This window comes from Besnoitia besnoiti, chromosome XII, assembly GCF_002563875.1.
Source record: "Besnoitia besnoiti strain Bb-Ger1 chromosome XII, whole genome shotgun sequence".
NCBI classification, from domain to species: Eukaryota; Apicomplexa; class Conoidasida; order Eucoccidiorida; family Sarcocystidae; genus Besnoitia; species Besnoitia besnoiti.
The window spans coordinates 1,220,255-1,247,186 of record NC_042367.1 but is presented as its reverse complement, the minus strand read 5'-3'; the positions used below and the strand labels follow the sequence as shown (position 1 = coordinate 1,247,186).

Here is a 26,932-nt window from a genome sequence, read left to right as displayed (position 1 = left end):
GGAGCAACCGCTGCCGCTGTGCAGTTCTTATTGTGGGCGCAACAGACTTACTCTTCTGGTTCCCCATAAGTGCCTGAGAGGGTCACATACGTATGACTATCGGCGGCCAAAAGCCACTCGGATGCGATCTTCTCGATCGCAACTGTTGTGCTGTCCATGTTAAGCCTGGTGATAACGCTTTACGCTGTCCGTCATGGAGGAGTAGTTGAAAGGCTCTCGCCGTACGACCTGACTGGAGAGCAGGACTGAACTCGCCATTCTTGCGAGTACCTCGTAAGTTTGCAAGGGATCCTTGCGGCACAGCTTCTGTTGGAGAGCACCGAAATTTGTTGTATTTCCCAGATGTTGGAAACATGGCGCTTGCAGTATGTGTCCAAGCATGCCCTGACGGTAAGGCGAGCACTGCTTTGTGAGGGCGACGGATGAACTATCGCCGGCACAGGTGGAACAAAAGGGACTATAAAACTCCCAGATGGGCAAAGTGGTCTTACTGAGCATGCCTTCGCCCCGGCTCGGCTGGTGATGCCTTTTTATTTTCTGCAGCGTCTACCGAGAAACTTCCACAATACTATACATCATTGGCGAGTACTGCCTCCCCACGGCAGCCAATCATAAAGATTTCATTTCAGCAGCCCGAGGACAGCGCCGCGGCGTTTATGGCGTTTTTCGAGATATTGCTAAAAGCACGGAGTTCCTCTCGCGTTGACATTCCTATCTGTTTTCCTGTGCTTTGGATGACTGCATATGCTATTGCTCGCCAAGGCGCGCCCTAACATCATCACAGTGTTCGACCGTTTACCCTTTGTTTTGTGCACTGTCTCCCTATTCTTCGCTGCGTGCACTCTGCACACATGTGCGTTTACCAGACCAACGGCGGCTTGGTTAGTGATTACTGGCTTCCTGGTAGGCACTTCCTCGGGTTTAACCTTGTACACACCGCGTTGTGCCCCTGCCGCATGCAGATAAACCTTCCTGTTACGTTCGGTGTTCTTCCGTATTTCGCTACTTGGTCATATGAAAGGTGCATTGTGCCTGAAAGACAGAGACAAAGACTGCTGGCTTCATTGCGTGCAGGGGAAGAGCGCTCACCCTCGCAGGAATCCAAGCCCTGTTCAAAATGCCCGACCTGCTGACGGCAGTTGCTGCAACCGCTGTTTTCCGGCGTACTTGTGATCTGGAATGCCTGGATATGCGTCACAGCAGTGACAATCGGACGCCCGGTGCCTAAGCCCCTTGCAGGCACTGCTGGAGCCATCTTAGGCGTGGAGATGGAGTTTCTAGGTCCCGCGTGGCAACCCGCTGCTCTCGTGGTCGTCGTGGCCTCCATATACTACAAATGGAGACGAGTCAGTGTGCGTTTCTCTGTCCAAGCTGGCGTCTGGCCCCCATGCTTTATCGATAGCCATATCTCTATTAAAATTTGTGTGGACGAAACGCACCGGCGTATGGTAAGTGGTTCGTTGAGGGGTTGGTATCAATATAGTACTCTGAGTGTCCAGGTGCGATCGCGTACCACTAGACGGCAGCAGACAGCCGGAATGTCGCGGCCTTTTGTCCTCACTGACGGATGAATCTGCGTGTGCCTTCCCTATTTCTTTTGACGGTAAGGACTTTAGCCATTTTCAGGCGCGGACGATGCCACTCTCTCTCAGCCGGATTTGCCCCACTCTGCCGCCTCCCCTCCACTATAACCAATATTTTGGATGCTGAAAACAGTGCTGCACGAGGCAGAAACCGGGTGGCAACCGCACTACTCCGGATTTTTGCGCCACTCATACAATGCAGTGAGAGATACACAATTAGCATGTTGCAAGGATTCTTGCGGCAACCGTCTCAGCAGGAGTTCTGTACAACAATATTCTGTACTTCCAATTAGCAGAGAAAAAGCAGCCTTACCTTGACGGCACCGTAGGGGCGTATGCAGTGAGTCCGTCAAATGCGGGCGTACACGATGAAACACTGGAGAGACCCGCGTTCCATCACCTAGGATAACGCGGAGACGATAGTCAACGACGATCAAATGACGAAAAAGTACGCGCTACGGGAAATGATAACGTACGCACGATACTAGCCATGTCAATATCGACGGCCGCATTAGTGTGTCGTCTACAAGACCGATATATAGCGTTATTGGGTTGTCAAGTGTGGTGAGCACTGTTCGATTGGTGTATTGTCAGGAGTCTATCTATGTCAAAATTGCAGCATTTCCTGCTTGTCGCTGTGTCGTCTGCCGCAGCTGTCTGGTTACCTATTTTATCACAGGTGGGCGAGCACGCAGAAGCGTTTGAATCAAAACAAATGCCTCTCGGCTAGGGGTCGAAATGATTATACAACGTTCTACATGTTGTATTGGCGATCTTTCTTATCTGCCTTTCAATGACCATCGCATGCTTGATGATTCCCACTCATGCTACCTTATAGCAAGAGCATTGCCATCAGATTCTGTTTGACGCTCTCGATGCAATATGCGTTGCCATCGTGATGAAATGGATACGAGGCGCGACAGATATCAGTTGGTCAAACCACATCAACTCCGTAAGAGAAATCGATAGTGCGATATATATTTAAAGTCCACCGGTCTCTGGTCAGGACAACATAGTTGACTATGAGTCATCTGCACTAGCCGACTACCTCGAGCTCCTGCGCGGGGCTCCTCACAATGCCGAAATGCATTCGGGATAGACATGGGTGGACGCGGTTTGCACACAACCGCTTTCTATAATGTATACTGAAGACTTCGCCCTCTAGATTATGAGGATCCTCTTTCCTACTTCGAAAAATGCACACAGTCTCGCCTCTCCACTTACTGAACTAGCACAAAGAATAGCACCGACACCCGTACCGTGGATAACCTTGTTTACCCAAGTGCTAGCAGCTACTCTGGATTAGCGCCATTATCCACAGATCGTGTGGAACGTGTGCGAGCCATGACCAGGGCACGCACAAAAAAACCTTGCGCTTACTCGCAACTGAACCATGAACGCTGGAGAACGGCCGTGCACGCTGAACAGTGTCTCAGTTACCAGTTTTGTTTACATTTGCACGAGGTCCGCGAAGCTCTCCGCCAGTCCTTACCCTCATGGCAACCAACACGGTAACATACGACGGACGATTCTCTGTCATCCAGCACGTACGACACCTGGGTTTGACTTCTTTCCAGTATACTTCAGTAATTCGACTTCGATACCTCCGTTAGAAAATCGAGAAATTGCTCGCCAGTTCAACGATCCCTCTGCTCTAAATTTTTTCGAAGCTGCGAACATGGGTACAGGCACCGCTGCGAGTATTTCCGTGGGACGGCGAAACGCATTCCAACGCAGCGACAAGTGCTGGAGTATTTGTGAAACTGGCAGGCATTGTAGTGAAAGGCGACTTACCCGACAAGACATAAACAGCCGCCCAGTCGTCACGCGCAGCTACCATCCGTCGGAAATCTCTATATATCCCCTCTATATTATTTTTGTCGCTTCTCCGACCGTATGGGAGATTTGTGACAATAAGGGCTCCAGGAGGAATGGTACTGCTGACCTGCAGAGTAACCACAATGAAGAACCGAGAAATGTTATTCTTAGCATGCCCATTTAGGCGAGGAATGACAAGAACTGCTCCCCTGCCGTTTGCCACTGGCGAAAATCCTTCCCTGCATCGCCTGTCTGACAAGCTCACCTGGAGAAAAGAGCCCTCTGTGAAATTGATTTTACATGGCAGTTCGGCTTCTCTGTCCTCTGCAGCATGTGGGGGAAGACGAGGCACACAGACACGGCATGCAAGATGATGCCGACTTTTTCTTCTGTCCTCAGTGGTAGGATCTCCTCGGACGGCTGCGCTATTGGATCATTCTCACCTTGCACAAGACAATCAGTAGGTCGCGGCAACCTCTCTCGGAAAGCTTCGACGTTTTTACGGGCCCTCTGAGGAATGCGACGCAGCAGTTAACGGATACCTGCATCTTGCAGTGCGCTGCTGCCTTCAAGACGGTTGCTACCTGCTGCAGACTGACGGGTGTCGAAGGAAGACGCTCAGCAAGACCGAGTGCCGTGGCTTGGGGTCGCCGAGTATGGTAGGGAACGCCGCTTCGCAAACAACCCGCAACCCCCCAATTCGCACGGCGCATCATCTCTTCTGTGCTTACCTCCACCTGGTCTGGGTCGATGTCACTTCCGAAAAGCTCCAGGTTCTGCACATTAGGGTGGGGACTGCGCGGCCAAACACACAGCGCCATGTTAAAACGGATCTGACGCAGGAACGGTTTACTCTGGATTGGCATGCTTGGCTTTGAGAAAATGAGTCTCGAAAGCGACGTCCGGTGGCCCTTGTCAGGCGGCTCCGTTCGGTCAGGAAGCGATGTGGCCTCCCACTGCCGCTCGGGCGCAGTACTTACCTCAAGGATATGCAGTCAAGGAAGGCGGCAAAGCGCGACGGAGAGTGAATAGGGAACTGCAGCAAGAATAAGCAAGAACACGACCGGATTCACTGTCAGGCGTTTGTTCTCCTGCACCTCGTGGCACGGACGCACAACTCAATAAGCATCACAATGAACCGTTATGGATACGAGGGCAGCCCGGCGCTAAACACAGTTTCGTGGATGGAGCGTACGCAAGTTTCAGGTGCCACAGATCAGGGTTTTCTGCGATCTAGATTTCTACCGTACAGCGAGCGCAGTTTCTGCTACCATGCACGATCGTACTGGTGACACCTGAGGTTACAGATGCCACCACATCAAAAAAAAGGACCCGACAGAAACAACTTCAATTGAGACAACGGCCCTTTCCACCGCCGCTGAGCTCAGCGTTGATCATCCGGCAGAAGCAACACGTATTGTACGCCTAGAATATACAAACACGGATCAGAATGACAAACTATATAGACACGCGCCCAGCCGGCCGGCTCCGGATTGCTTCTGATAAAGTACTGGCAGGGATGCCCTAGCGTACATCGAAAAAAGCATGGCGGCGGCGAGGGGAGTTTGCCGGAAGCCCCGCAGCAATACCGAGCATCTCCAGCAAGATGGGTCCTGTTCCGCAGAAAGGGTCCCAGACGAAAAGCCTGAATAGCACAGCAGACGCCGAGACTACCGCTCCGTCTGTCCACATATGAAACGCAAAACGCACATGCCATCAACTCGATATAACTTCTGCAGATGTGTCGGGGACGGGGTTAAGTCATCATCCTCGCTGCACGTAATCAGGCGAAAAACGTCTACCTGCTGCCCACCTGGGGACAGAGTGAAAGACCGAGGCGCCATTCGTCCTTGCCTGGGGGGGTGGAAAACAACGCTCACCTGCTTCGCTCATACAGCATATTCAGGAACGGTGTACGGTATGCAACTGCGGCTGCCAATGGCTCCTTCAGGGGCATCGGGCCACGGCTAACGCGCCAGGGTCTTCTTCCGACATCTCCACCAGCATCGATGCTGACCTGATATGGGGGAGAACACAACACACACAGTGAGTATTATTTGAGGCGGCAGGTCACGCAGATAGAAACATACTATACATACTACGATCGCAGTCGGCGACGCACCGAGTGAGTTTCAGCACACACGCGAACCAATCGATGTTTGAACCAAAGCGCATCCACTGAATCTACGCAAACCTCGTTGGCTTCGTCTTTTATTTCTCGATCGCCTCAGAAAAGGATAGAATCTACCTCACCTGGCAAACACCGTCTCTCATGTTGACGAGTAGGTGCGGTCCAGCCATCGTTACTGAAGCAGAAAACAGAAACGACGCATCAACCACGTTTAGACAAATGCTCACGCAGACTGTATGAAACCGGTACGATAGAGGCTATTCAATGCCTGCTTTCCGACGCTATCAAAGATGTGTAACGACCGCCCTTGGGGACGCTCATGAACTGCAGCATAGCCTGCTGTGATTTCGCCCTCGCTAGCGGTTCGCAGCCGTATCGCTGTCCAGAGTTGCACGTGAGTGTCAGTGCTCGTGATACTTGAAAGTGCTTCCCCGCGCCACGCGCGCAGGCTGTGGCTTGTGTAAGAGAACTCGTAACTCGCGAGGCCCAGAGATTCCGTTACGTCGTCGGTCAGATTCTCTGTTCACGACGGCCCACTAGTTTCAAAATGTGATCTGGGCGCTACACTTTTGCAAGCGCCCGTAGTCGGTCTCATACTCTGCTACCTCCCTGCGCAGTCTGCGACGACTAACCTCCTCGTCCCCGTAGGTGTGGAGGGAGAGTGTCTCGCTTCGTCTGCTGCATGAACGTCTTCTTGTTCTCTTTGACGGCCGCAGCAGTCATATCCGCTATCATCTTCGTGTGGTGCAGCCGGGAACGGCGCACACGGACGGAAACAGCCGGCTCGCCCAGCTCCGCTACGAGGGGAACGAACTTCTGCCACGGAAGCGCGCAAAGTCTGCGGAGTAGTGTCGCTTCTCTCTGAGCCGGGAAAGCACTGCCCACTCGCACGCGGACTGCATCTGTCAACCGACTCCGCATGCATATGTTCCAAAGCGTTTCCAAGGTTCCCGTGACCTCGACTCCGCCTCCGGAGCCGCGGTACTTCCCGTCGACAGGTCCATTGACAACAATTCTGTTGGCAGCATCGGCAGCCGCAGCAGCAGCTGCCATTGCCGCTTCTTGTAGTCGCGCTTTCTCATCCGCCCTGAAATCGCCCGACGGGACAAAGGCAGTAGCGGGCAGTGAGGGAGGCGGCAGACGCAGCGACAGCAGCTCGCGAGTTAGAAGGCCCTCCAGCCCAGGTGCACAGACGCAGAATATTTGAAGCAGCGACTCGTCTTCTTCTTCACTACTGTCGCCTGCTGGAGAGGCTGACACTTCGCAGTCAGCTGAGTTGCTGTCTGCAGCGTCAGCGGCCCGATGAGAGGAGTGAAGACTCTCAGGCGGGAGCCCTCCCGAGGATGAAGAGGACGTCTCACCACCGGTTACGCAGCCATGAAAAGGATGCCGCCCATCCTCTTTATCCTCTGACCTTTCGGCGTTTGTATTCTGATGACCAGACAGCCGGGCTCTCAGCATAGCGAACGCACGCTCCGCCGCACCACTGTCGGAAGCTGCTATATCACAATCTTCCTTAGCCAGCGCCTTTGAGCGTCGCCGAGCCCGTTTTGTTTTCAGTGACAAATGCTCTCCCCCAGACGGCAGCTCCGGGTCGGCGCATGCGTTGTGATTTAAATTAGGTGTCGCTGAGCACATAACCCTCGTGTGTTTCTGACAGAAAGTCACCAGCTCAGCGCTGAATGGCGCGGTTGAAATGCACCGCCGCGACAGGCTGCTGTATGGATACCCCCGGAGGTGCTTCACGCAGAAATGCGGGGGCTCTGTATTGGCGTGTGGCGTTGGTGCGACTTGAGTAAGAGACCCCGCTTGACTACCGGGATGACCTTTCGGATGAATGAGGGCGGCCTGGCAGCGATCGCGAACTGCGAAGCTCGCGACTGCCGAAGACGCCAGCCCCGTAGTTCTTCCAGCAGAAGAGGAAAAGCATAAAATCGTACTCCGTGGAGCCTCTGATCGAATTGGGAGGACGCCGCCACAATGAGAGGATTGCCTCGCTACCGCCACACACTGACGGCGCCCTCCACTTTTTGAGGCCATGACCACGACTGGAGAAGGCGTGCAGGGTAGTCCAACAGGCATTTCATTGGCGATTTCTTCGCTGGAGGAAAGATAACAAAGACGACCCGTGGGATTCTGATGAGAAAACGGGTATGATCCCGGCTGCGGGAACCGGGACCGCGTCCCTCTCGCCCGGCACGTTGGCAAACTGCAGCGCCGTACAAGCATATTTGCCTCTGCCCCAGTAGTGGAGTGTGAAGAGACCTATATATTCGAATACTTAAGCGTATACATTTGTACGTAGATGTAGAAACCCGCGGGCCCCGGGGATGTCATACATCCAGCTGTAGGCGTGCCTATTTACCAACACGCGATAGGATATAGGGTAAAAGCTCCGCGTAAACGGGTTGAATGAGGAAGGACACACCTAGCTGCATGTTATGCACTGCGTTCCCAGATCTACGATAAATATGCTTAGAAAACCGGCTTTCGCCGTAGGATCATGCGCTCTGACGACGGCAACTGGGAAGGCACCGGACGCCAGCTGTGGTATGTCAGGACCGTAACACCGCGCGGCACGACAGAACCAGTCGACATGTGAGCAGATATCCTGCAAAAGTAGTGCCTCAGATTTTTATCATGCTCCAGGAGATGATAAGTGCCAGCGAAGTACTAGGGTTTCTTCTTTGTTGCCCGGTGCTTGTCTTGAGTCATCAATCAGCGTTTTCATTCAATCTGCATGCAAGATGCATGCGCAATAAATCTGGCAGATATAACGGGGACAAGAAGGATCACATCATGTAACAAGATACTCCTTTGTACTCTAAGGAGAATAAATACTACATGTGTTTCTTATGGTGCAAACATTGGATGTGGAGTTGACTCTCTTCAGTCTCTAAATATTGATGCTCTGGGCGTTATCCCGTCGCATGCGGGCTCGGGCGTGTTGCACGAGTAGAGTGAATTTTTTAACCTGTCCTGTGTTTCCCTTGCATGCCTTAAGCATCTTGACTCAAGATTACTGGTTGTGCCAACTAACTTTGGTAAACAGCGGCGCTTGTTCAGCACACTCAAGGTAGTACGTATGTTGCATCAGCCGCTCAGCTGTTTCGCGGTTGAAGTGCCAGCTGAAGTCGATCAATCAGCGTTTCCCCCGGCTCAGTTGCAATTTCATACTCAGTGGGCTAATAAATACACTCCAAAAATAGTGAATGTTTCATTTTTTTCCGTGCAATGGCCGTTTGATCCCATTTTTTACTTCGAGAGGGCTCAGCAATTGCTGCCGTCGTTCCGTGTACTGCTTCTAAGCTATTAAAGTACAATGAGAGGCGCTATTCCGTAGAGGCGAGCCAGTTCCTACGATCGAACCTCTCATTGCCTTTGAGCCGATGCGTGCGACCTTCCGCTTAAGGGCCTGCGAGCGAGAGTCCCGAGACACTGCGGCTTCAATTTTGTGACGCCTTATGGAGAGCATTGCTGTATAAGGACGCTGCCAACTTGTGTTTTTAGCCGACATGTCGACCGCATCTGGGTCGGCGAGCAACTGCCCGCGGTGGAGGGGGGTTTTCCACCGTTCTCGCGGCGGCAAGCATGGAAGTCCCCATCAGCAACTACGCCAACTTTTCGGTAATTGCACACCGCGCGGCAACCGCAGGAATGATTCGGCGGCACAACCGCCAGCGCCGCCCGTTTCACTCGACTGCGAGATGGTTGGTTGTGGCTTGGATGGGAGCATCAGTGCGTTAGGTGAGTTACGCAGCATGTAGCGTTTCGTTCTCCAGTTTGTACTGCACATTTCCAAGAAGATAGTAGTTGATAGTTACTTAGGAATCCCATTCTCGGCTGAACGTAATAGAGAATGTAGCTTCAGGACGTGTCTGACTGGTAATGCACGCTGATCGCTGCACCAGTGTTGCTGCATGTTTTTGCACGACGCTGTGCAAATAAAAAGAAACTGCTCGACACCATTTACTTACTTATGCGTTCCGGTCGCGTAGAAAGGGGTGGCTCCGCACATGTTGAGGCCTCCGGACTGTCATTTGTCCGTTTGCTCGATGGATAGCAAGCTGCTGTAGTGTCATTCAACTCCGTGGTTCTGATTACTCCCCTGAGTAGTTGGTGCACTGCCACGCCGTGAATTTGAAAACAGTTCCTCGCTCACATTGAGTGCTTGCAAAGCCGCCTGACGTCATACGTATTGCGTCAGATGCCCAGCCCGCATCTGCCGGCCTCTCCTCCTGACGGGGTCTGTGGGCGTGTCGGTCAGCAGCCTATTTGCAAATCTACCGACTCGTGCTCTTATATGGAGGGTAAGATGTAGATGCGTCTGATTGCTGATTTCCTCTGTGCAGCCCGAGTGTCGATCTGCAATGCGCACGGCGACGTTCTGCTGGATGAAATCGTTAAACCGGACATGCGCATCACGGACTTCCGCCAACATGTGACAGGTCGGGTGTTAGGGTCTATTCCCATCGATGACACTCCTGCCCTCTTTTTCGTTCATGCAGCTCGCCACTGCAGCCTGCTGCGTACATAGATAGTAGATTACGTCCAGCGAATTACCTTCGACTTGCAGCCGTGAGATGCAGGCTGTGAGTGAGAGTTCGGTCAACGGCGAATCGCCCACAGCAGTGCAACTCTCTGAGACTAGTGTGCCCCGTGTCTGCGCAGGACTCTCGTGGGCTATTATACGAGACAGAGGAATATCGTTTGAAGCGGCGCGGACTCTCGTTACCGATTTGATCAGAGGGAAGGTTTTGGTGGGGCACGCCCTTCAGCACGATCTGCAGGTGAGGTGAAGCGGTTGTCACTCCTCGGGGGGCCGGTAGATGAAACCGGCGCGATCTGAGTGGGGTGATAACCGTCGGGGCCGTTATCTAGGGCCAGTGAGCACGATGCACCACCACTCGGAGCTGCATATGCGCAGGCGGAAGGCTCAAGCAGGTTGGAAGCCTTTGGTGAGAAGCTCGGGATGACATCACCTTGTGAAAGGTTCAGTGTTAATGGCTGAACGTCAAACACAGGATTTGTTGCGGGGCGGCATGCGGCCTGTCTTTCAGTCGTGTCTGCCTTTGAGCAGTCGCATGAATGACAGGAACAATGGAGGCGCCTGCGCGCGGCTTCAGGCGTCCGCATTGACCCCAGCGGGGTCCGTAAGCTTGCGCAACCGTGTTCAAGCATGGTGTGGTTGTGTAGGTTTTAGCCCTTGATCATCCGGTTCACATGATTCGCGATACGAGCAAGTACAAACCGTTGCGCCCAGCAGGCATGTCTCGCAACGCTGTCCCTTCGTTGAGGCGTCTGGCGGAATCGTGGCTGAATCGGGAGATCCAGACAGGTAAGGGCCAACTGCTGAATGATGATGCTTCAGATTGTAGTGTTCTCTAGTAGGCTCTGATGAACCCTAGCACGACGCGCATTCAGTCAGAAGTGCTCGAGGTAGTCCTAGTGAGGGTTTCCCACTCCACTCTCTTCGTACCGACCGTCTGGTATGCCGGTGGCTCGCAGCTTTGTCGTCTGATACCGCTTTCACATTGATTTACTACGTGGGTGCCTGACAAGATCCTCGTGAGCGATGCTGAGTGTGCTGCGTCTCAGGAGCCCACAGTTCCGTCGAAGACTGCCGCGCCGCCATGGATCTTTATTTGATGTTTCAGGCACAGTGGGAGCGGCAGTTCGTTGCTGTTACCCACGCTCAGGAACCTGCAGATCCGCCAGTGGAAGAATGTGCACGCAGGCCTGATACGCTACAAGGGGCTCCTAAATCGGAACAGTCTTCGCGCAAGCGTTCAAGGCCACACCACAGACATCACCGTAAGGATATCTCAGAAATGTATGATTCTGATGACAGCTACGGCGACCCTGTGGAGGAAAGTGTCGCAAAGTTGCATCAAGACCATGCTTCTTCCCGAGGCGACCCCGGCGATCAAGACACGTTGTGTCAGTTTTCCCAAAACAGAACCCGAGAGCACGAGCGGGGGGGCTCCGACCTCGGTAGTGGCACGAGAGATTCTTCTGGCATTGACTTTTCGGGCTTGACGAGGAATCAGCGGAAGAGACTCAGGAAGAGGCTCCGCTCAGAGAACGCCGGTGATCAGTGTGAACGGCAGGAGTGTAGAAAATAGGAGACGTGTTGGTAACGAGCAACGCTGTTTTTCTGTGATGTGGTCATGATGTAGCTTGTGATTCGGTGCCGGATGCTGGTCCGTCGAATTTCCTTTTCCACGTTGTTCTTCCAAATACGCTTCATTTCTTCTGCCCTAGATACTCTGTACAGACAATACCAATCAGATAGCCACTAACACAAGACTCTTTATTACGCGCAGTACGATGGTATAGGTGTCGCCCAGCCAACGGGGACGTGATTGATTCTGACTTCGGCGGGGAGTGAGTAGACCACTATCTGATGAGCTTAGATTTTCTCATCGTTATCTCACACGTCAACGAGAATTTACAGAAGTATGCGAGGCGAGAGTGACTGAGCAGTTTTTGTTGCACTCTGGTTCCCTCTGCGACCTAGTGGACCTGAAGAGCGTTGATGTAGTGCCAAGTATATCCTCCAGATATATGACTGCGCGTTCACAGTCACCCTGCTCGGGTCTGCTGCGCAGCAACACATCACTATACGTGTTCACCGTGTTTTTTACTTTTGTGCCGCATACGTCGCGTTACGATGACACCTGGAAGATACGGGATCTGGAAGCGGCAAACCCACAAAGGTGTGTGTTAGCTTGATTGTCGGTGGGGCTGTTGTAAGAATAGAAACTGCAGCTGGTTGCAGCTAGTGCGGTCACGCGGTTGAAGCATGAACAAAGGTAGGGAACTTCCCAGTACTTTGTTATCTGCAAGCGCAGAGCCTTGAAGCCAATCGGGAGTTGTTGTGAGGAGGAACGCGATAGAAGCGAGCATCGGCTTCTTCCGGCAACATGTCCCGCTGCCCAAGCAAGATCCACAGGCTATCTGAGTGCTTGCCTGTATCGGCAAAACAAGATATTCTTATTTAGATGAGCAGATATGCCTTGAGTTGATGGGCGTTCGAGTTCCACGTGCAACTGTCACCCCATCGTCTCCCGACCAGCACTTTCGTCGCTATCACGTGGCAAGGATCGCTGTGGTAAAGTCTCATACCCTATGCGAGTTTTGTCTCGTGTATGCGTACCATCAATCGAGCCTCAAAAGCCTGCATGATTCGACACCCTGCTCAATGACGATGGCTGCAGTGCAATCGCACACAGCCCGTGCTGGCCTTCGGGACCCACACCCGCCCCCCAATTGGGCACCAATGCATTTGCAAGCTGAACACGTGCTGGGAAAATTGTACAACCGCCACAGGTGAGGGTGGCTATTAACGTCTTGATATGTATATTGCTGCTTTTTATCGTTGTATGGGACGGATACCCGCGAGTGAGGGTTTCGTTCAGCGAAAGCATGTTTACACAAAATGGTCACAGAGCGTGTACAGTAACGCACTGTTCTCTTTCAAGTGTGGCTACCTACTTCACAAAGGGTTTTGCTTTTTCACGAGGTCCGCAGGCACAGTTGAAGGGTATTCTGCCATGTGCTGCAAAACCCCCCTCGGCAGTCGTGTGACAAGACCGAGCAAAAGTGTTTTTCCCTTCGGCCACATGCATGTTACGTGACCAGCCAGATTTTGGACGCTGCTTAAGCACCAACGGCGTACATTTTTCCTGCACTCCTGCTGGTACTCACGGACAAACTGCACACAATGTCCGTGTAGCGTGAGCTGGGCCACTGCGAAGGCTACCGTGGGGAGGTGGCAACTAGTGGTGTACTCTCTATAGCCGTGCGGGGCTCGTTCCGCAACTGTACTCCACATCAGGCGCATCTCACGAGAACGAGTGCCGTCAAAGAGTAAGAAGCAATGCACTTCAGTTGATTGAATTTTGGCGCATCTATCAACGAGTGGTCACCTACGGAGTCTCACAATGGCAATGCACCGCGTTCCGCACCGCGTGGAGGAGACGAGACGAATAGAACACAGCAGTCTCCTTGCAGGCGGCGTTGGTGCCGGCGCCCCCTTTGCCAGTCTAGTCAAGAATGACCGAGACAGTATCCAGAGGATAACTTCCAAATGGAAAAAGTACGAAGAAGAGACCCAGGAGCTGTCGAAGGCCCCGCTTGCCGGGCAATGTAACGCCTCCGACGCTAAGTTCGTATGCGGCGCCACACGAAATAGCGCAGTCAGCGGCGGCGTGCACACTGTGAGTCGGATCAAGCATATCAATGGCAACCCTTCAGGTGGATGCGAAGTGGGCAGAAGACGCAAAACTGCGATCCCGGCTAGACAGTATGATATCCTCCAGGACGAGGCCTCTAGAACTGCCCGACACGGTGACGTGTCGTTGATGCAAGTGAACACGAGGCAATCGATCCAGGATAATACGCGAGGAGTCCTCCTGCTGGCACGGAACGCGTCCCTCGTTGATTTACGCCAGAAGAGCGATGGGACTGTAGGTTGCAGACCAGAAGCCTCAGCTACTGGCAGCGGCGCTGCTACAGTCCTCGCAACAGGACTTCGGCAGAAGGTTTCTGATGCAGGTAAGTTTTGTGTGCGAGCTCGTGCTGCCAAGCACAAATTCAGTGTTCGCGCTTCAAGCTAGCATCGCATGTGACTGTATTTAGGGCTTGCCGCAGAAGGTGACGGGTGGACAAGCACGCCACAAAAAGTAGGTTGTTTGGGAAGGGAACGAGAACCACGCAGGAGTCGTCTTTACAGGCAGACGAACGATTACGCAAGATCTTCTCACGAATGGAGCAGCCACTACCTCCGTGAAACGGGAGTTGTGGGCATCATCTTTCACGTCGCAGGAAAGCCAGCGGCGGTATCCGGCACGCTTCCGGGCAGTCGGCAGCGGGACACTGGGGTAGTCACTCGAGAGAAAGTCCCTATATCGAGCCGCCTTCGGTCTGCCACTCAGCGATTCGGACGATCGAAATCAGCCACGACGCTGAGTGCGCAGCCACGGTAAGAATATGCTCCCACCATGTATGCTGAAGCTGAGCCGTGCCCGTTTTCTGATCGTGGTGGTGCGGTTGAAGGCCGTGCCCAGTGGCTTCCACTTCACGTTTCTCTTCCCGTTGATTCGCTGATGGTGACTTTAACTTGAGAGTTCTGAGGAATATACTAAAATGGTTTCTCCCGTATGCGGAATGGCGTGCCCGCAAATGCTAAACAGATGCGTCACACGCGCTGTCATGCCGAGTAGAACACAAGGAGGCTGCCCCTGCCACACGTTCCTTGACCACTCGACGGAGACGCTTACAACGGCTGAACTCGTGACCTAGTGCTACGGTCCACTTATCGAGGTATTTGAGGTCAATGGCGCCGTCTAGGTAACGCGTAGCTCCCCGCAAACGGTATGAAGTACTTCTCAGAGCGTAAATCCATTCTGATGTCCCCCGTGCAGAGCAGCACGAATCCAGGGGCAACAACAGCGACGCGCTCAATGTTTGCCCATGCCGCCTGCCGCGAAACAAATTGCCGGAAGCAGATCTAGCTCTGCAAACGGCAGCAACTTACTTAAACGACAACCTTCGGGGATGCAAAGCACCCTCTTCCAAGACCGGCTAGTAAGCTTCAGATAGACCACACGCATGTCTCACTGTGAAGAATATATATTCGATTTCGGGACTCGGAAATTGTTTTTGCAAAGAGAGGTACTGCAAACAAGTCATGCGACCACGTCGCATGAACACCCATGTAGCTTCAGACTGCTTGCAGTGCAAGCAAGCCCGTCTGCAATCACTTGAGCAATCGTTGAACGAGCCACAAAATCAAGCTGATAAGGTATACTCTCCATTGAAACATTCAAGTACAACACTCTCGCAGTTCGGAATCTCTCTAGGAGACGAAACAGTTTACATAAGGAATTTAGGCTTCCACGCGAGTGTGCTGCAGGCCATGTATGATATCCAGCATCGGTGTCGAGTCCGTTGCGGTGTGCAACGCCCGTGTTGGGCTATACTTGACAGAACACAGGACAATCAGCTTCGTCACTGGTACGAAGAATCTTGCCGTTGTCGGCGTCCACTCCGGATCTCGCCACCGCGTTTGCGCTTTGCCCTAGTTCTTCGCTGTGTGCCAACAAATCAATCGTGGTGGAGGCAGCACTTGCCAGCAAAAGATCAATAGGCGCATCCCGGGGTAGCGCAATGCTTTCCGTCGGCCGCCAATGTCTGAAATCGGTTACCGACACAGGTGCGTTCATTGAAAGTTAATAGTGGCGGGAAATGGTCTCGTGCTGGTTTACTATCATTCAGTAGGAGGCATATTCACACGACAGCGTACAGATGGCAGATTCAATCTACGCTATTCATTTCGCCATGTAGCATGCCCGCGAACAGATCGAGTGGTAGCACGCAGAAGGTCAGGACACATTGTCGCGTATTGTTAGCAAAGGGCGGGGGCAGCCCTAGCACACTCACGAAGGCTATCCTGTGTCGATCGTGAATGAAGCACGCGATGCGGGTGTGTACAAGGGTGCTTCACTCGAATTTGATCTCCCTTATTCGTGGCCAGACACGCGCGTCACGCTGACTAGGGCCGCGGCCGCTGCAAGGCGGCTGGCAGCGATGCCTAGGTTGCAACTTGAGCATCTGACAGCAAAGAGCTCCGACATCAATAGCTGGGTCACCGTGCGCCCTGGAGAAATTGATACCACTCCTGAAACTATTTTGTCTACGTGCACGAGAGGCGGCGTTGGAACGAGCCGGGTCGCCTGCGGCGCGGGACTTGATAGCAGTTGCAGCACCAGAATACCGAGCTGCGCTCGGGCGAACGAGAGGCATCAGCAGCTCAAGCTAAGAGCGCTTCGGCAGCACCGGGAAATGCAGCGGATCCAACGACAAGTCACTCAGCAGCAACAACATCAAAATCAAGTGGCCAACCTGCAAGAGCTGCAGAAACAGTTGTTAGCGGAGTGGATTACAAACGAAGGCATTGCAGCTGGTGACGCAGATGCAGCCCTCCGAAGCCGCCGACTTTTTGCAAGTCTGGCCAGCGAGGAGAAAGCTAACTCACAGGGCACGGAGCTACCAAGTTCGCGGCGGTGCATGGCATTCTATGGAAAGGAGGGAATTCCCTTCCCAGATACTCGGCGTTCGCCGGCGGATGTGTCGACGCCACCTACAACAGCACGGGCGCCACAAAACGGCTTGGGACCCAAGACCAGTGCTTGTGTGGCAGAGCGGGAACTCTGCAACGAGCCAGCTTTCCGCCCTCCCTCATTTCGTTGTTCGGCCGCTAGCCCGGAACAGTCGCCATCTCGTCATTCTTGGAACCTGCAAAAGCGTTCGTGTTCTGCTGCGGAATCCTGTTCGAGGTCGCTTCCGTGGCTGCCTATGAAGGAACCGGAAGCTGATGTTGAACACTGTTTCCATCAGTGCCGTCCACCAGGGAGAGGGGAGCCGACATGTGACAGCTGTGAGACGGCCCCTGGTGGCCTTCCAAACCACTTTAGATGGACAACAGCAGGAGCACCTCAAAGTTCCACGTCGGGTTACGACGGAGGAGAAGCTGGAAGTCCGCGTGCAGCTTCGATCGTCACTGCATCCACAACCCCGGGCCGCACTACTGCACCTCAGGCGAACTGCAGCGTCATCGGTCTTCCCCAGCGCTCCCTTATTCAGGGTTCCCCTGTTGGAGAATTGCCGTCGAACAGAATGGCAGCACCATCAGACCGGCTAGATTCCAGTTTCCAAGGTGAGATCCGTATCCGCGAGTGGCCAAAAGGGTGCGCAGAAGTTACCCCCAGTATTTTGGTCATTATTGTGCGGCAGGGAAGCTGCACTTTCTGAATCCCATCGCCCTCATATATTTTTGCAGTTCTCCATGTAACGTCATGCTTCGCAGTTGCCCTGAAGGAGCGGAGAGAGACGCACCCTGGCCATGCGACAGCAGCGGTTGCACCTTTCCCAGATGCCCTTGCCGAATCGACAGACTCAAGCGAGCATGGCGCGTCCACTGCTATGGGAGTTCCTGCTGGAGAAGCGTGGGGGCGACTGCAACGCCTGACGGGTGAAATGCATCACAATTGGGGCTGGGGAGCCCAATGTGATCTAGAGTCACAGCGGAGGTTGTCAGAGCTGCTTGAGGCTGCCGCGGTATGCTGTATCTGCGGCGCGGATGTTTACGCCCCCCTGACACAGCTTGGCGCTGTGCTCTCATGCGTTCGGGCTTCCTATGCTGCAACTCTTGACGCCCTGAACAGAAAGCTTAGCTGCCCACAGGGTAACTTCCTCGGGTCCCGCGGGGTACCAGTGCCCCTCGCAGGGGACGTTACCCCCGGTGATGGGGGGGTAGAACACCTGCCAGTCACACAAACGCGAAGCGAAAGCCTCAAGGCAGGGGACGAAAGTCGGGTGCGCGGACCAGGAAAGGCGTATGAAACTGACAACCGAACTCGCGTGGAGGGCGAACAACTGACCGTGGGGAAAGTTGCATCAATCGGCGCTGTGCAGGTGCCTTCCGCTGGAACCACATCCGATGCCGTATCGTATTGGGAAGCGAGGCAGGACAGCGACCCTGGATCCCGAGATATACGCGAACGAAGAGACAAACTCGGTCAGCCCGTCAGATGGATTTGTATCCTTAGAAACGAAGAGGACTGTCATCCATGCAAGGCGGGTGGTGCGCACACGACTGTGTGCGAGGAACCGGGCCAAACAAACGGGTTTGCATCATCGAAGCCGTCAGCCGCGCCGCGCCCACTTGTGGCGCTGCAAGGAGCATTGCCTCCCGCATCAAATCAAGCTCTGGAACCAGAGGACGTACCTCCAGTACATGCCCGTAATGAAGACAGCCTCAAAGCCCACTTGACCAAAATAACAGATCGGCTACTGGTTTACCCCGAGGCTGCAAAGCAACACAACGTTTCTCTTGGAGTACTCGAACACACATCTCCTTACCAACAACCATCATCCCCCCGTATCCGGCCGTCTACACCGCGACTGCTGGCAGCCAGTTTTACGCACGGTTTACCCCCTCAAGGAAACCTATATCTCTCGGCCCCGGCACCGGAAGAACCTGGAAGGCCTGACATTCTTAGGATACAAGCCGCCACACCCAGCAATGACATGGAAAAAACGCCACAGCCTCACGTACTTCCAAGCAGACGAGCGAGTAGCCGGCAAGAGAAGATGGCGACAACTTTTGCATCACCTCTCGCGGTAGATGGCAGGGCTGAACCGGATGCACAAGATGCGCCAGTTCTGCAGAACAGAGTGAAGGGTGCTTCTTTTGATACAAACTACAGTGGCAGGTGCCCCTCGAAGGGACAAACAAGGATGAGCTTGTTTCAGGCTACACCAAGCGAACAGTCGCGGATTTCTGTACGAGCACCAGTAAATTACTTCCATGTAGTAGAAATTCCAGTGGCTGCTCCTACTGGTAAGGCTGAGCCGGATCTGCAGCTCTGGGAACCGAATCCCGTTTCGACTGGATACTTGCGGACCCCAAGAGACGGGGCATCCGTGCTTTCCACTTTGCCACCGGGTTGAGAGGCATGAATGCGGTGCCTTCTCCGATAGAAGAAACCGCGTTAGCGGCGGTACGCCTGCGGGGCAAGCCACACAACGCGTGCTTCCCAGCACCCTCACTGTAAGAGGGCTTGCCACCGCTCGTTGCCAGATGAACTGCTGACGCACCATACGAGTCACCCGCGATGGGTACGAAGGTGCCAGCTGGGAACCAACCAGGGAGCTCGCAGGGCACTACCGCATTTGCTTACATCGGGCTTGCACGCAGGCTTCTCGCTTTGTTGCTTGCCAAGAGAAATAACACATTCATCGTCAAGTACATCTCAGCTTCCGTCCATTCTCGTTATACGACTTCTGAGCCAACGCACGCTGATAAACTCATGCACGACAATAGTCAACGATAGAGGACGACTGACCTTCTCTAGCGGGCTGCTTGCGTGCGGTGGACGCAAAGCATACTTTGACATCTAGGGTCCCTTCCTCTGCATATGACTGAATACCCTTCCGAGAGAGGGGTACAAGTTTTGTGTGTGCAAACTGTACCGGATTCCCTCCCCAGAAGCCCGGTCAGATGACTCCGACCAAACGGAGCGGCCCGCAAGTGCATCGTAAGTAGAGAGACTTGTCAGAAAACGGTTTTTTCGATTGGTTCACAACCCGCCACGAGATTTGGTTCGTAACCTGATTTTGGCTGCCGTAGTTCTGAAATGTCACATGCCCCGAACACTAATTGTCAGAGGTGGCCTGATATGTCCCCCATTTGTAGCGCGCAACAGAACAGGCCATCACAGGATTTCTTCCATCTTGCCGTTATTTAAACCACGTGTTGTTGTTCAACTTAGTATCCCGGGAGGCGAGCACACGTGAACCACTGCGTTCTAGGAAAAAACATCGTGAATAAGACTGCAGCACGTTTTATCTCCGCGTTTCAACCTGGAGTGGAACACACGGTGGGAGGGTGTTCCTCATTATTGGGCTGTGGCCTCGCAGGTCCCATAGTAGCAATTGCGCGAGCATATCAGAGCGAATTTCTCCCAGACCCGTGAGGCGTCCTCCTTTCGTTCCCCTGTTGGATCTCAGAGACGTACCTCAGGTTAGGCTTTGTCTCACTAATGTATTTCACGGGTCGGCCGCCGCTGAGAGCTCATGAAGAAGAAACTTGAAACATGCAAATCTACGGGGTCATTACACCCGTGTTATGCTTGGTACTTGTGGGGTAACACGTTTACAGGGTTCGCGTTTTCCAACGCTGTCGCCACACTTTTCCCATATTCACCAAGGATATCACAAGTCAACTAGTCAGACCGGCGACGTGGAAGGCAGAAAATGGTTCGGCTAGAATAGACAGGCGAATATCAGCGAATAATTGTTCCTGGTGTATTTCTGTTTCACTCCCTTCCCCGTTCGACTGGTTAGCATGCCTTATTCGAGGGGAGTTTCGCTCAGTTTCGCATCGGTCAACACAGTCGGCCACAGGGAGTGCAGAGTTACCCTTGCTTCGAGTGTAGCAGCCTGGGGTGTCCACAGTGCAGCTGCACCACGTAGAGGCCACAGTAAACAGGTCTCCGTTTACGTGCGTAGTGTACTTAGCCCAGGTCCCCTCAAACTTGCCATGCTGGTGCTTTAATAAGGCAGCGTCGACGTTCTCGCTCTCGTGGACGTGTCTGATACAGTGCCTGCCTGTTCAGTGCCTCAGAGAATTCGAAGAGAACGAAAAGCTCTATGACGAAGACGAAGTTGAGGTCTTCATCGCAGACCCAGCAGGGTGACCTACACGACGATGTTGGATCCGTGCACTTTATCTTCGTACTCTCCAGTCTTGGCTTAGACGTTTCCACTGATTCACTCTCTTCTTGGGGAACGACGTAGTATGTGGAGCTATGCGTATTTACGTCTGTGCCGTCCAAATATGCCTCTGCAAAACGGTCAGACTACCCCCGTGCACTGACGCGGGCACCACGACGCTTTAATTGTCTTTGTGACTCGCACTAACTCAAGGCACTACTGCTGTGGAAGAGGCTGACGTGGATGTCACCGTAAGTGACGCTGTAGGAGCCAATCTGTAATCGCAGCGGTTTCTGGCCTTAGGCATTGATGCAACACAAAACGCATCCGCGGCAGCAAGCGACGACCCTAGGCAGCTACCGAAGGAACATCCCAAAGATGAAAAATACTCAGCGAAGAAGTTGTTTTTGCGACAGGCTGAGCCTGACACATTGCTGTCTTCGTCAGCCAATGAATAAAAAACTTTGAGACTTTTGATGGGCGCCACAGACGACAGAGCTCTCGCGCTCTGACTCAGCAACACGGGGCTCGCGAGAACATGTCGCAAGCATCCCATGGAGATATCTCATCACGGGGGAACGTGCAGGAACTGTTCGCGTGACATATTTCGCAGTAGGTCTGTCTTATGCGTGCAGTTCGGCTCTAACGACTTTCCCGTTGGATGCTGATACGCGCGCTCGATTTAAGTCACGTGACGCTTGACGAGCCTGTTCTTCTCTCAAGGCTCGGACGATTTTTGCGTGAAGCCATTCTACCCGGGCCTTCGTCGTGGGCAGAGTCTGAGAGCCGATATGGACACAGGGCACAGCGATCCTCATCCAGCGGGCCGGCACGCTAGCACAGCACTGTACATTGTATCGTCAGTTGCTTCGCCTCCGTTAGGTCTGGAACACGAAACAAAGTACTGACGCCTGCCAGACAACGCGGTTCTTACCTTCCATACGTCCCAGAGAAGGTTGACGGTCGGTACGTCTGCGGTGGGATACAGGACAAGAGAAGAAATGGCTACGTCGTGATACCAGTCTTGGATGTAATGCCATGACTACGCCTCGGGCGCCTTGGCGCCATTACCAACTGAACGCTGATTCTGACGAAATGGCGCTGGTGTTGACAACTGCTGGCGGGTACGGCAACAAGGCGCGCCACCACCCTAGCCGCAAGCTGCTGAGGAAAGGGATTGCAGATGCGTGCTACTGGGAGGCTCCAGAAGCAGCTCCGCTTCAACTTTTCCTCTTCTGCTTACTCTTGCGTTTGAGGAACCGGTGACGCATGATCGCCGGTCCGAGGGGTTTCCCTGTTTCTCTGTGAACCGTTGCATGCGTGTGACACAGCAGAGCCACGCCACCTTCGAGTAGGGCATTGAGCACTTGATTACCGACGCCTTCACAACTGTTCTCGGCATTGCCTGCTATGCTTTTTGTCGGGACACCCATCTGGTCACCATCCATGCTGCGGCTGTCTGACGGCCGCTGCAGCCACACGTCGACGAGATATCCCAGGAAATCGAACGCCTCGGTAATGGAACACGATCGCAAAGCCTCAGCGGCGTCGCGATCAAACCGCTGGCTGTCTGCTTCACCATCTCCCTCTCCCTGTAGAAGCTCGCTGACAGTGCCGTTGTCTGCACTAGACGCGCTCAGCCGATGGGAGGTTGTACTCGACGAAGCCAGCATTTCAGTTAGCACGCGGGCCGCTGTAAACACGCACACTCGCGTTGAGATAGCGCCGCGCTCTCTTATAATCCTACAGTTTGCGCATCCGAAGAGCCGCGCAACCAGTGACTGGACGCCTAGCCAGTCCCTGTGCTCCAGGGAAAAAATATGCGCGCAGCAAACGGAAGAACCAAAATGCAGCACTCGATCCTCCTATAGATTTCCCAGCAGTTCCTCAAGATGTCACTGCCTCCTTCACGCGCACGATAGACCTACTGTGAGCAACAGAGGCCGCGAAGGCGGTCGGGAAATCGAGCAGTTGCAGCTCCCAAAATGCTTCTGCGAGGAAGTGGACAAAACAGCACAAACCTGACCGTTTTCTAAAGACTTTGCTGAGCGGCACACTGCGAAGAAGTGCATTTCAGCTGGAGGCACACCCCCTCTGGTAGCACAGTTTGTGCGAAACCGCTGCTTCCGCCCGCGTACTCGAACCACAAGAAAAAGGCAGATGTCGTCTCGCCGCACTGCAGTATCCTGCCAGCAGCGTCGCGCGGCTTTCCCTTCCTCGGGGTGCATACAAGGTCCGCGGCGCTCTCTCACCCCGAGTGTACTTCCGCATGCGTTGAAGCCGAATCTGATCCATCGACGGCAAAGCTGAAAAACATCCGGGACATACCAACATGAGCTGCTACACTCTCCAAATCTGGCGCGCGTTGTCGTCTGTTTTTGCCAAGCGAGTGAACGACAACGGCTGCATTTGTACGTAAACGTGTCTTCCAGGGCGTGGACACACGTGTCTTGACTCAAGGCTAACGCGGCATGCTCATGTTTAAGCTGCCGCGGCCGCAGCAGCCTGCAGCACCTCCGGAAGGAAGGCATGCTTTCTCACCTAGGGCGATCTCGGAAGCCGCAGGGTACAGCAAGGCACATCGATCGTCGCCGGCGACTCGGTCCAGAGGCACTAGAGAGACACACATCTGGAAGTCAGACACGCAACCCACGCAAAAAGCCGTTCCTAAGCCCCCACGACACCGACGCCTTCTCCAGAAACGAAGGCTCAGACCCGCTGGCCTCAAAAACAGCTGGCAACGCTCTGACATTCCGAAAGCCCGCGGCGCGCGTTCGAGTTTGACAGATGTGACCCAGGCACCACGCGGGGCTTTCGCCGCTGTGCGCCGCTCCTCCTCACCTCCAAGAACTGCTCGTCGAGATAACGCATGACCACGTAGCTCCAGATGACGTCGCAGAGGCCGTGGACGGTGAACGTTTCAAGTCTCCGCAAGAGATTGACTTGGAGCGCGCTAAACATGCGGCTGCTCCCCCGGAGGATGGCGTACGCGTGCGCAACCCGCACCAGCTGGTCTGCGCTCATCTCGTCCGCCCAGTTCTCGGTGATGAGCTGCTGCACCGCCGTATGCAGCGCCTCGCTGCCGCAGCGGAGTAAAGCGTACGCCGCGGAGAGCGTCGCCAAGTCTTGCGGCTCACACCTGGCCAGTGAGCGCAGCACGTGCGGCTCCACGTGTTGGAAGAGAAGCACACACAGAGCCTCGCCGTTTACAGGCGAATCGGGCGCGCCCGCGCCAGGCACCTCTCCAGCGCCGCCGGCAGCAGGCGAACTGGAAGCTGACGCTCCAGACACTCCTCCACGCGTCGAGGAGCCGCCAGTTGCCACAGTCTGTGGCGAGGCGGCGTCGCCGTCTACAGGCTCCTCGGACGAGTTGTCTGGGGAGCTGCTACCCGCGGCTGCTCCGCGGATATCGACCATGCGGCCCAGAGACGTAGCGAACCCCCACAGCGTATTAGACAGGCCTGAAGACAGAAAATCTGAACGCGATAGCCCGCATGCCGCGCAAGTTTTCAGTAGGCAGACCCGCGCCACGCGCCGGAGAACGCGCGGCTCACGAACCGCCATATGGAACGCTTAGAGTAGCGTGCTATTTTCGCGTGCTAAGGGCAGATGGGATGTGCCTATCCGCAAAGCAAGTTAATTTTCCCCATGACTGCGGACGTTGGACACGCACCGCCAGCCTCTCCGAGGAATCCATCAAGGGGATACATAGAATTTCCGAGCCACAGCCGGGGCTCGTCACGGCGCCGGTTCGCGGCCGACGTACCTTGTGGACTCATCTGGGAATGGACTCGGAGAGTGCGCCGATGCAGCATTTGAAGGAGGGCAGCGGATCCCAGGCATCCTCCACCTCTACTGCAGGCCCAAACGAGTGTCGCAACCGCTTGCCCGTCGAGCTGCTCGGGGTGGCGCAGAAGCAGAGGCTCCGCACGCGTCAACAGGACTTCCAAGAGCTTCAGATGCTCACTCTGCTGCTGCCTCTGCAGCGACGGTGGACTGCTGCGGCCCGCTGTGCCTGTGGCGCTTGGGCTGCAGGCCACGGACGCCGCCCAGATGCAGCGAAGAACAGCCGGAAGCGACATGGCGGGGACCGAGTGGCGCGAGAGGAGCAGCGTGAGGCCTTGCTGGAGGACGAAGTCGTCCCCTGCGCTCGGGTGCTTTGCGTACGCATGCAGCACCAGGGACAGTTGCTCTGAAGTGCGAAACAAAACAACAGAAACAGGGGGAAACAACATATCCACTGAAATGCATGCAGAGGCGGAATAGAGACGCAGAACTGCGAATCCAGCTTGCAGAGTTACACGTGCGCGCAACCACGAGCCCTACAGATGACAACTGCTAGGCGCAAGAGAAAAATGGCGGCGCCGGAGAGATAGCGCCCAAACTATGAAGGAGGAAAGTCAGCCCCTTTGCAGCGAAACACGACACGAATGGCGCGGACAGAGTACGTACACATGGAGCTCCGAAAGCGCCTGGAAACGATGCATGATATATGTACGCCGCAAGGGAACGTACTCGGTATGCATCTCATAAGGGTGACTCCCACGACCGCTCATCAGGCCGAGTGGCTACATCTGCATCTTTCTCTCTCCCCACGTTGCACCGGCCGACCCCCCTGTGTCCCATCTGCTGGCGCGCTCGACTAGTCCGCATGCTGTCGACTCGTGGCGACTCGCGCACGGTCACTCACTTGCGCTCATGGCATGCATCCGCTGGCGGACCGGAGAAAGGAGAAGCCGCAGCAGGGCGACTTGGCTGACGGGGACTCGACTTCCGGCGTCCGCGAGATCGGCGAGAAGAGTGCTGTCCAGCTTCCCCAGTCGATTGCCGCACGCATACAGCCAGTGCGTGACTTCGCGGGCGACCGTCGCAGCGCCTGCGCCAGTGTTCGGAAGGCCGACCGGCGTGGAGCTGTTGGGGTGGACGTAGACCCTCAGAAGCAGCACAACTTGCTCGAGAGACAGCTGCGGCAGCTGCTGCAGCAGCAACGGCGCGGCCGCGCGCAGCAGGAGACGCGGACAGACACTGAGCTGTTGAAGAATGTCAAGCGCGGCAAGAAGGTCGCATACAGGGAAGGAGTCGACTTTGCTCAGGAGGTGCCGCTGCACGTCTCGAAAGCCCGAGAACCTGTGAAAATACGCACGGCAGACACTGGGAGGCGGCAGACGAAACCCACGCAGAGACGACGAGCTTGACGCAGAAGGCGGCGCGTCAAGGAACAGGTCTCTAGGCGCCGCGGCCTCTTCTCCCTCGCCCTCCCCCCGCCCGGGTCCCGCCGAGGTGCCTCTTGCTTGTCGCTCCGCGTGGCTCGCTTCGAAAGATGCACGGTCGCAACCAACTGCATGCGCTTCAGAAGAGCCAGAAACACATCCGATCGCAAGTGATGTTTGTTTCCAGAGAAGAACGAGAGGCATTCATCCATAGTGGTTATCTCGGCGAGCTCCTCGAGCAGCTTTTCTGCTTGTCCTTGGCGCCGTGTGAGAACGGAAGAAGAAGATGCAGGCAACGAGGTGACCGAAGGCGCGGTTATGGAAAGCCGCTGCTGCGCAGCTAGCGTCACAGATATCGAGGAAGGCGCAGTTGATGAAGGAGAAGAAGCAGGATTCGAAGAGGACTGGGACGACCGGAGAGAAGCAGACGGCGACGGGGAGCTAGAGGAGCTCGATGCCGACCTGGCGGATGGCAACGAGGCTGACGAGAACGAACACGGACGGAGGAGCGAATGGTTAGAGAGAGAGAACGAGCTCGAGGCTGGCTGACAGGGGGAAGGGAGGGAATCAAGAGGAGATTGAGCCCCGCGGCGGACAACTTGCCAAGAAGGATACGCCCGACGTGGCAGAGGAACGTGAGGTGATTCTGCCGACGCGATGGCACGCCTATTGAATCCACCGATACCGTAGGGCCCTTGGCAGTATGCAGGAGAGTTAGACAAAGGGGAATGCCAAGCAGAAGACAACGGCGACGCAGCTCTGGGCCCTGGCGAAGGCAGATGTCGACGCGGGGACAGCACCCTCGGCGCGATGGGCATCGATGCTGCGCTCTCCGTGGGAAGCCAGTCGTCCTCAGAGGAAAAACTGCGTGTTGCGTGAACTTCAGAGCGTAGTGAAAAGGCTGATAG

General features: G+C 54.7%; 5 protein-coding genes across 5 annotated transcripts; 3 read left to right on the top strand and 2 right to left on the bottom strand.

Moving 5' to 3' along the window:
• Nucleotides 1-353: 353 nt before the first annotated feature.
• Nucleotides 354-2,682, top strand: BESB_023720 (uncharacterized protein; the record flags this gene model as incomplete). Its single annotated transcript, XM_029361074.1, has 3 exons — nt 354-390; nt 1,201-1,448; nt 2,590-2,682. The coding sequence occupies 3 exons, from the start codon at nt 354-356 to the stop codon at nt 2,680-2,682; spliced, it is 378 nt and encodes a 125-aa protein (XP_029215889.1).
• Nucleotides 2,683-3,119: 437 nt separating this feature from the next.
• BESB_023710 (RNA methylase family UPF0020 protein) lies at nt 3,120-7,170 on the bottom strand (the record flags this gene model as incomplete). Its single annotated transcript, XM_029361073.1, has 10 exons — nt 3,120-3,253; nt 3,378-3,528; nt 3,667-3,725; nt 3,845-3,911; nt 4,133-4,196; nt 4,382-4,437; nt 4,935-5,046; nt 5,282-5,413; nt 5,650-5,707; nt 6,165-7,170. 10 exons carry the CDS (start codon nt 7,168-7,170, stop codon nt 3,120-3,122), a joined length of 1,839 nt encoding a protein of 612 aa, XP_029215888.1.
• A 1,877-nt stretch (nt 7,171-9,047) lies between these two features.
• On the top strand, nt 9,048-11,657 carry BESB_023700 (suppressor of mitotic defects protein; the record flags this gene model as incomplete). The annotated part of the gene is made up of 5 exons (XM_029361072.1): nt 9,048-9,279; nt 9,885-9,980; nt 10,204-10,322; nt 10,729-10,870; nt 11,131-11,657. 5 exons carry the CDS (start codon nt 9,048-9,050, stop codon nt 11,655-11,657), a joined length of 1,116 nt encoding a protein of 371 aa, XP_029215887.1.
• A 9,780-nt stretch (nt 11,658-21,437) lies between these two features.
• On the bottom strand, nt 21,438-26,228 carry BESB_023690 (uncharacterized protein; the record flags this gene model as incomplete). Its single annotated transcript, XM_029361071.1, has 9 exons — nt 21,438-21,593; nt 21,749-21,786; nt 22,058-22,507; nt 22,743-22,805; nt 23,067-23,120; nt 23,356-23,443; nt 23,656-24,275; nt 24,581-25,006; nt 25,505-26,228. The coding sequence occupies 9 exons, from the start codon at nt 26,226-26,228 to the stop codon at nt 21,438-21,440; spliced, it is 2,619 nt and encodes an 872-aa protein (XP_029215886.1).
• A 114-nt stretch (nt 26,229-26,342) lies between these two features.
• Nucleotides 26,343-26,573, top strand: BESB_023680 (uncharacterized protein; the record flags this gene model as incomplete). The annotated part of the gene is made up of 1 exon (XM_029361070.1): nt 26,343-26,573. One exon carries the CDS (start codon nt 26,343-26,345, stop codon nt 26,571-26,573), a length of 231 nt encoding a protein of 76 aa, XP_029215885.1.
• Between the last annotated feature and the right edge of the window lie 359 nt (nt 26,574-26,932).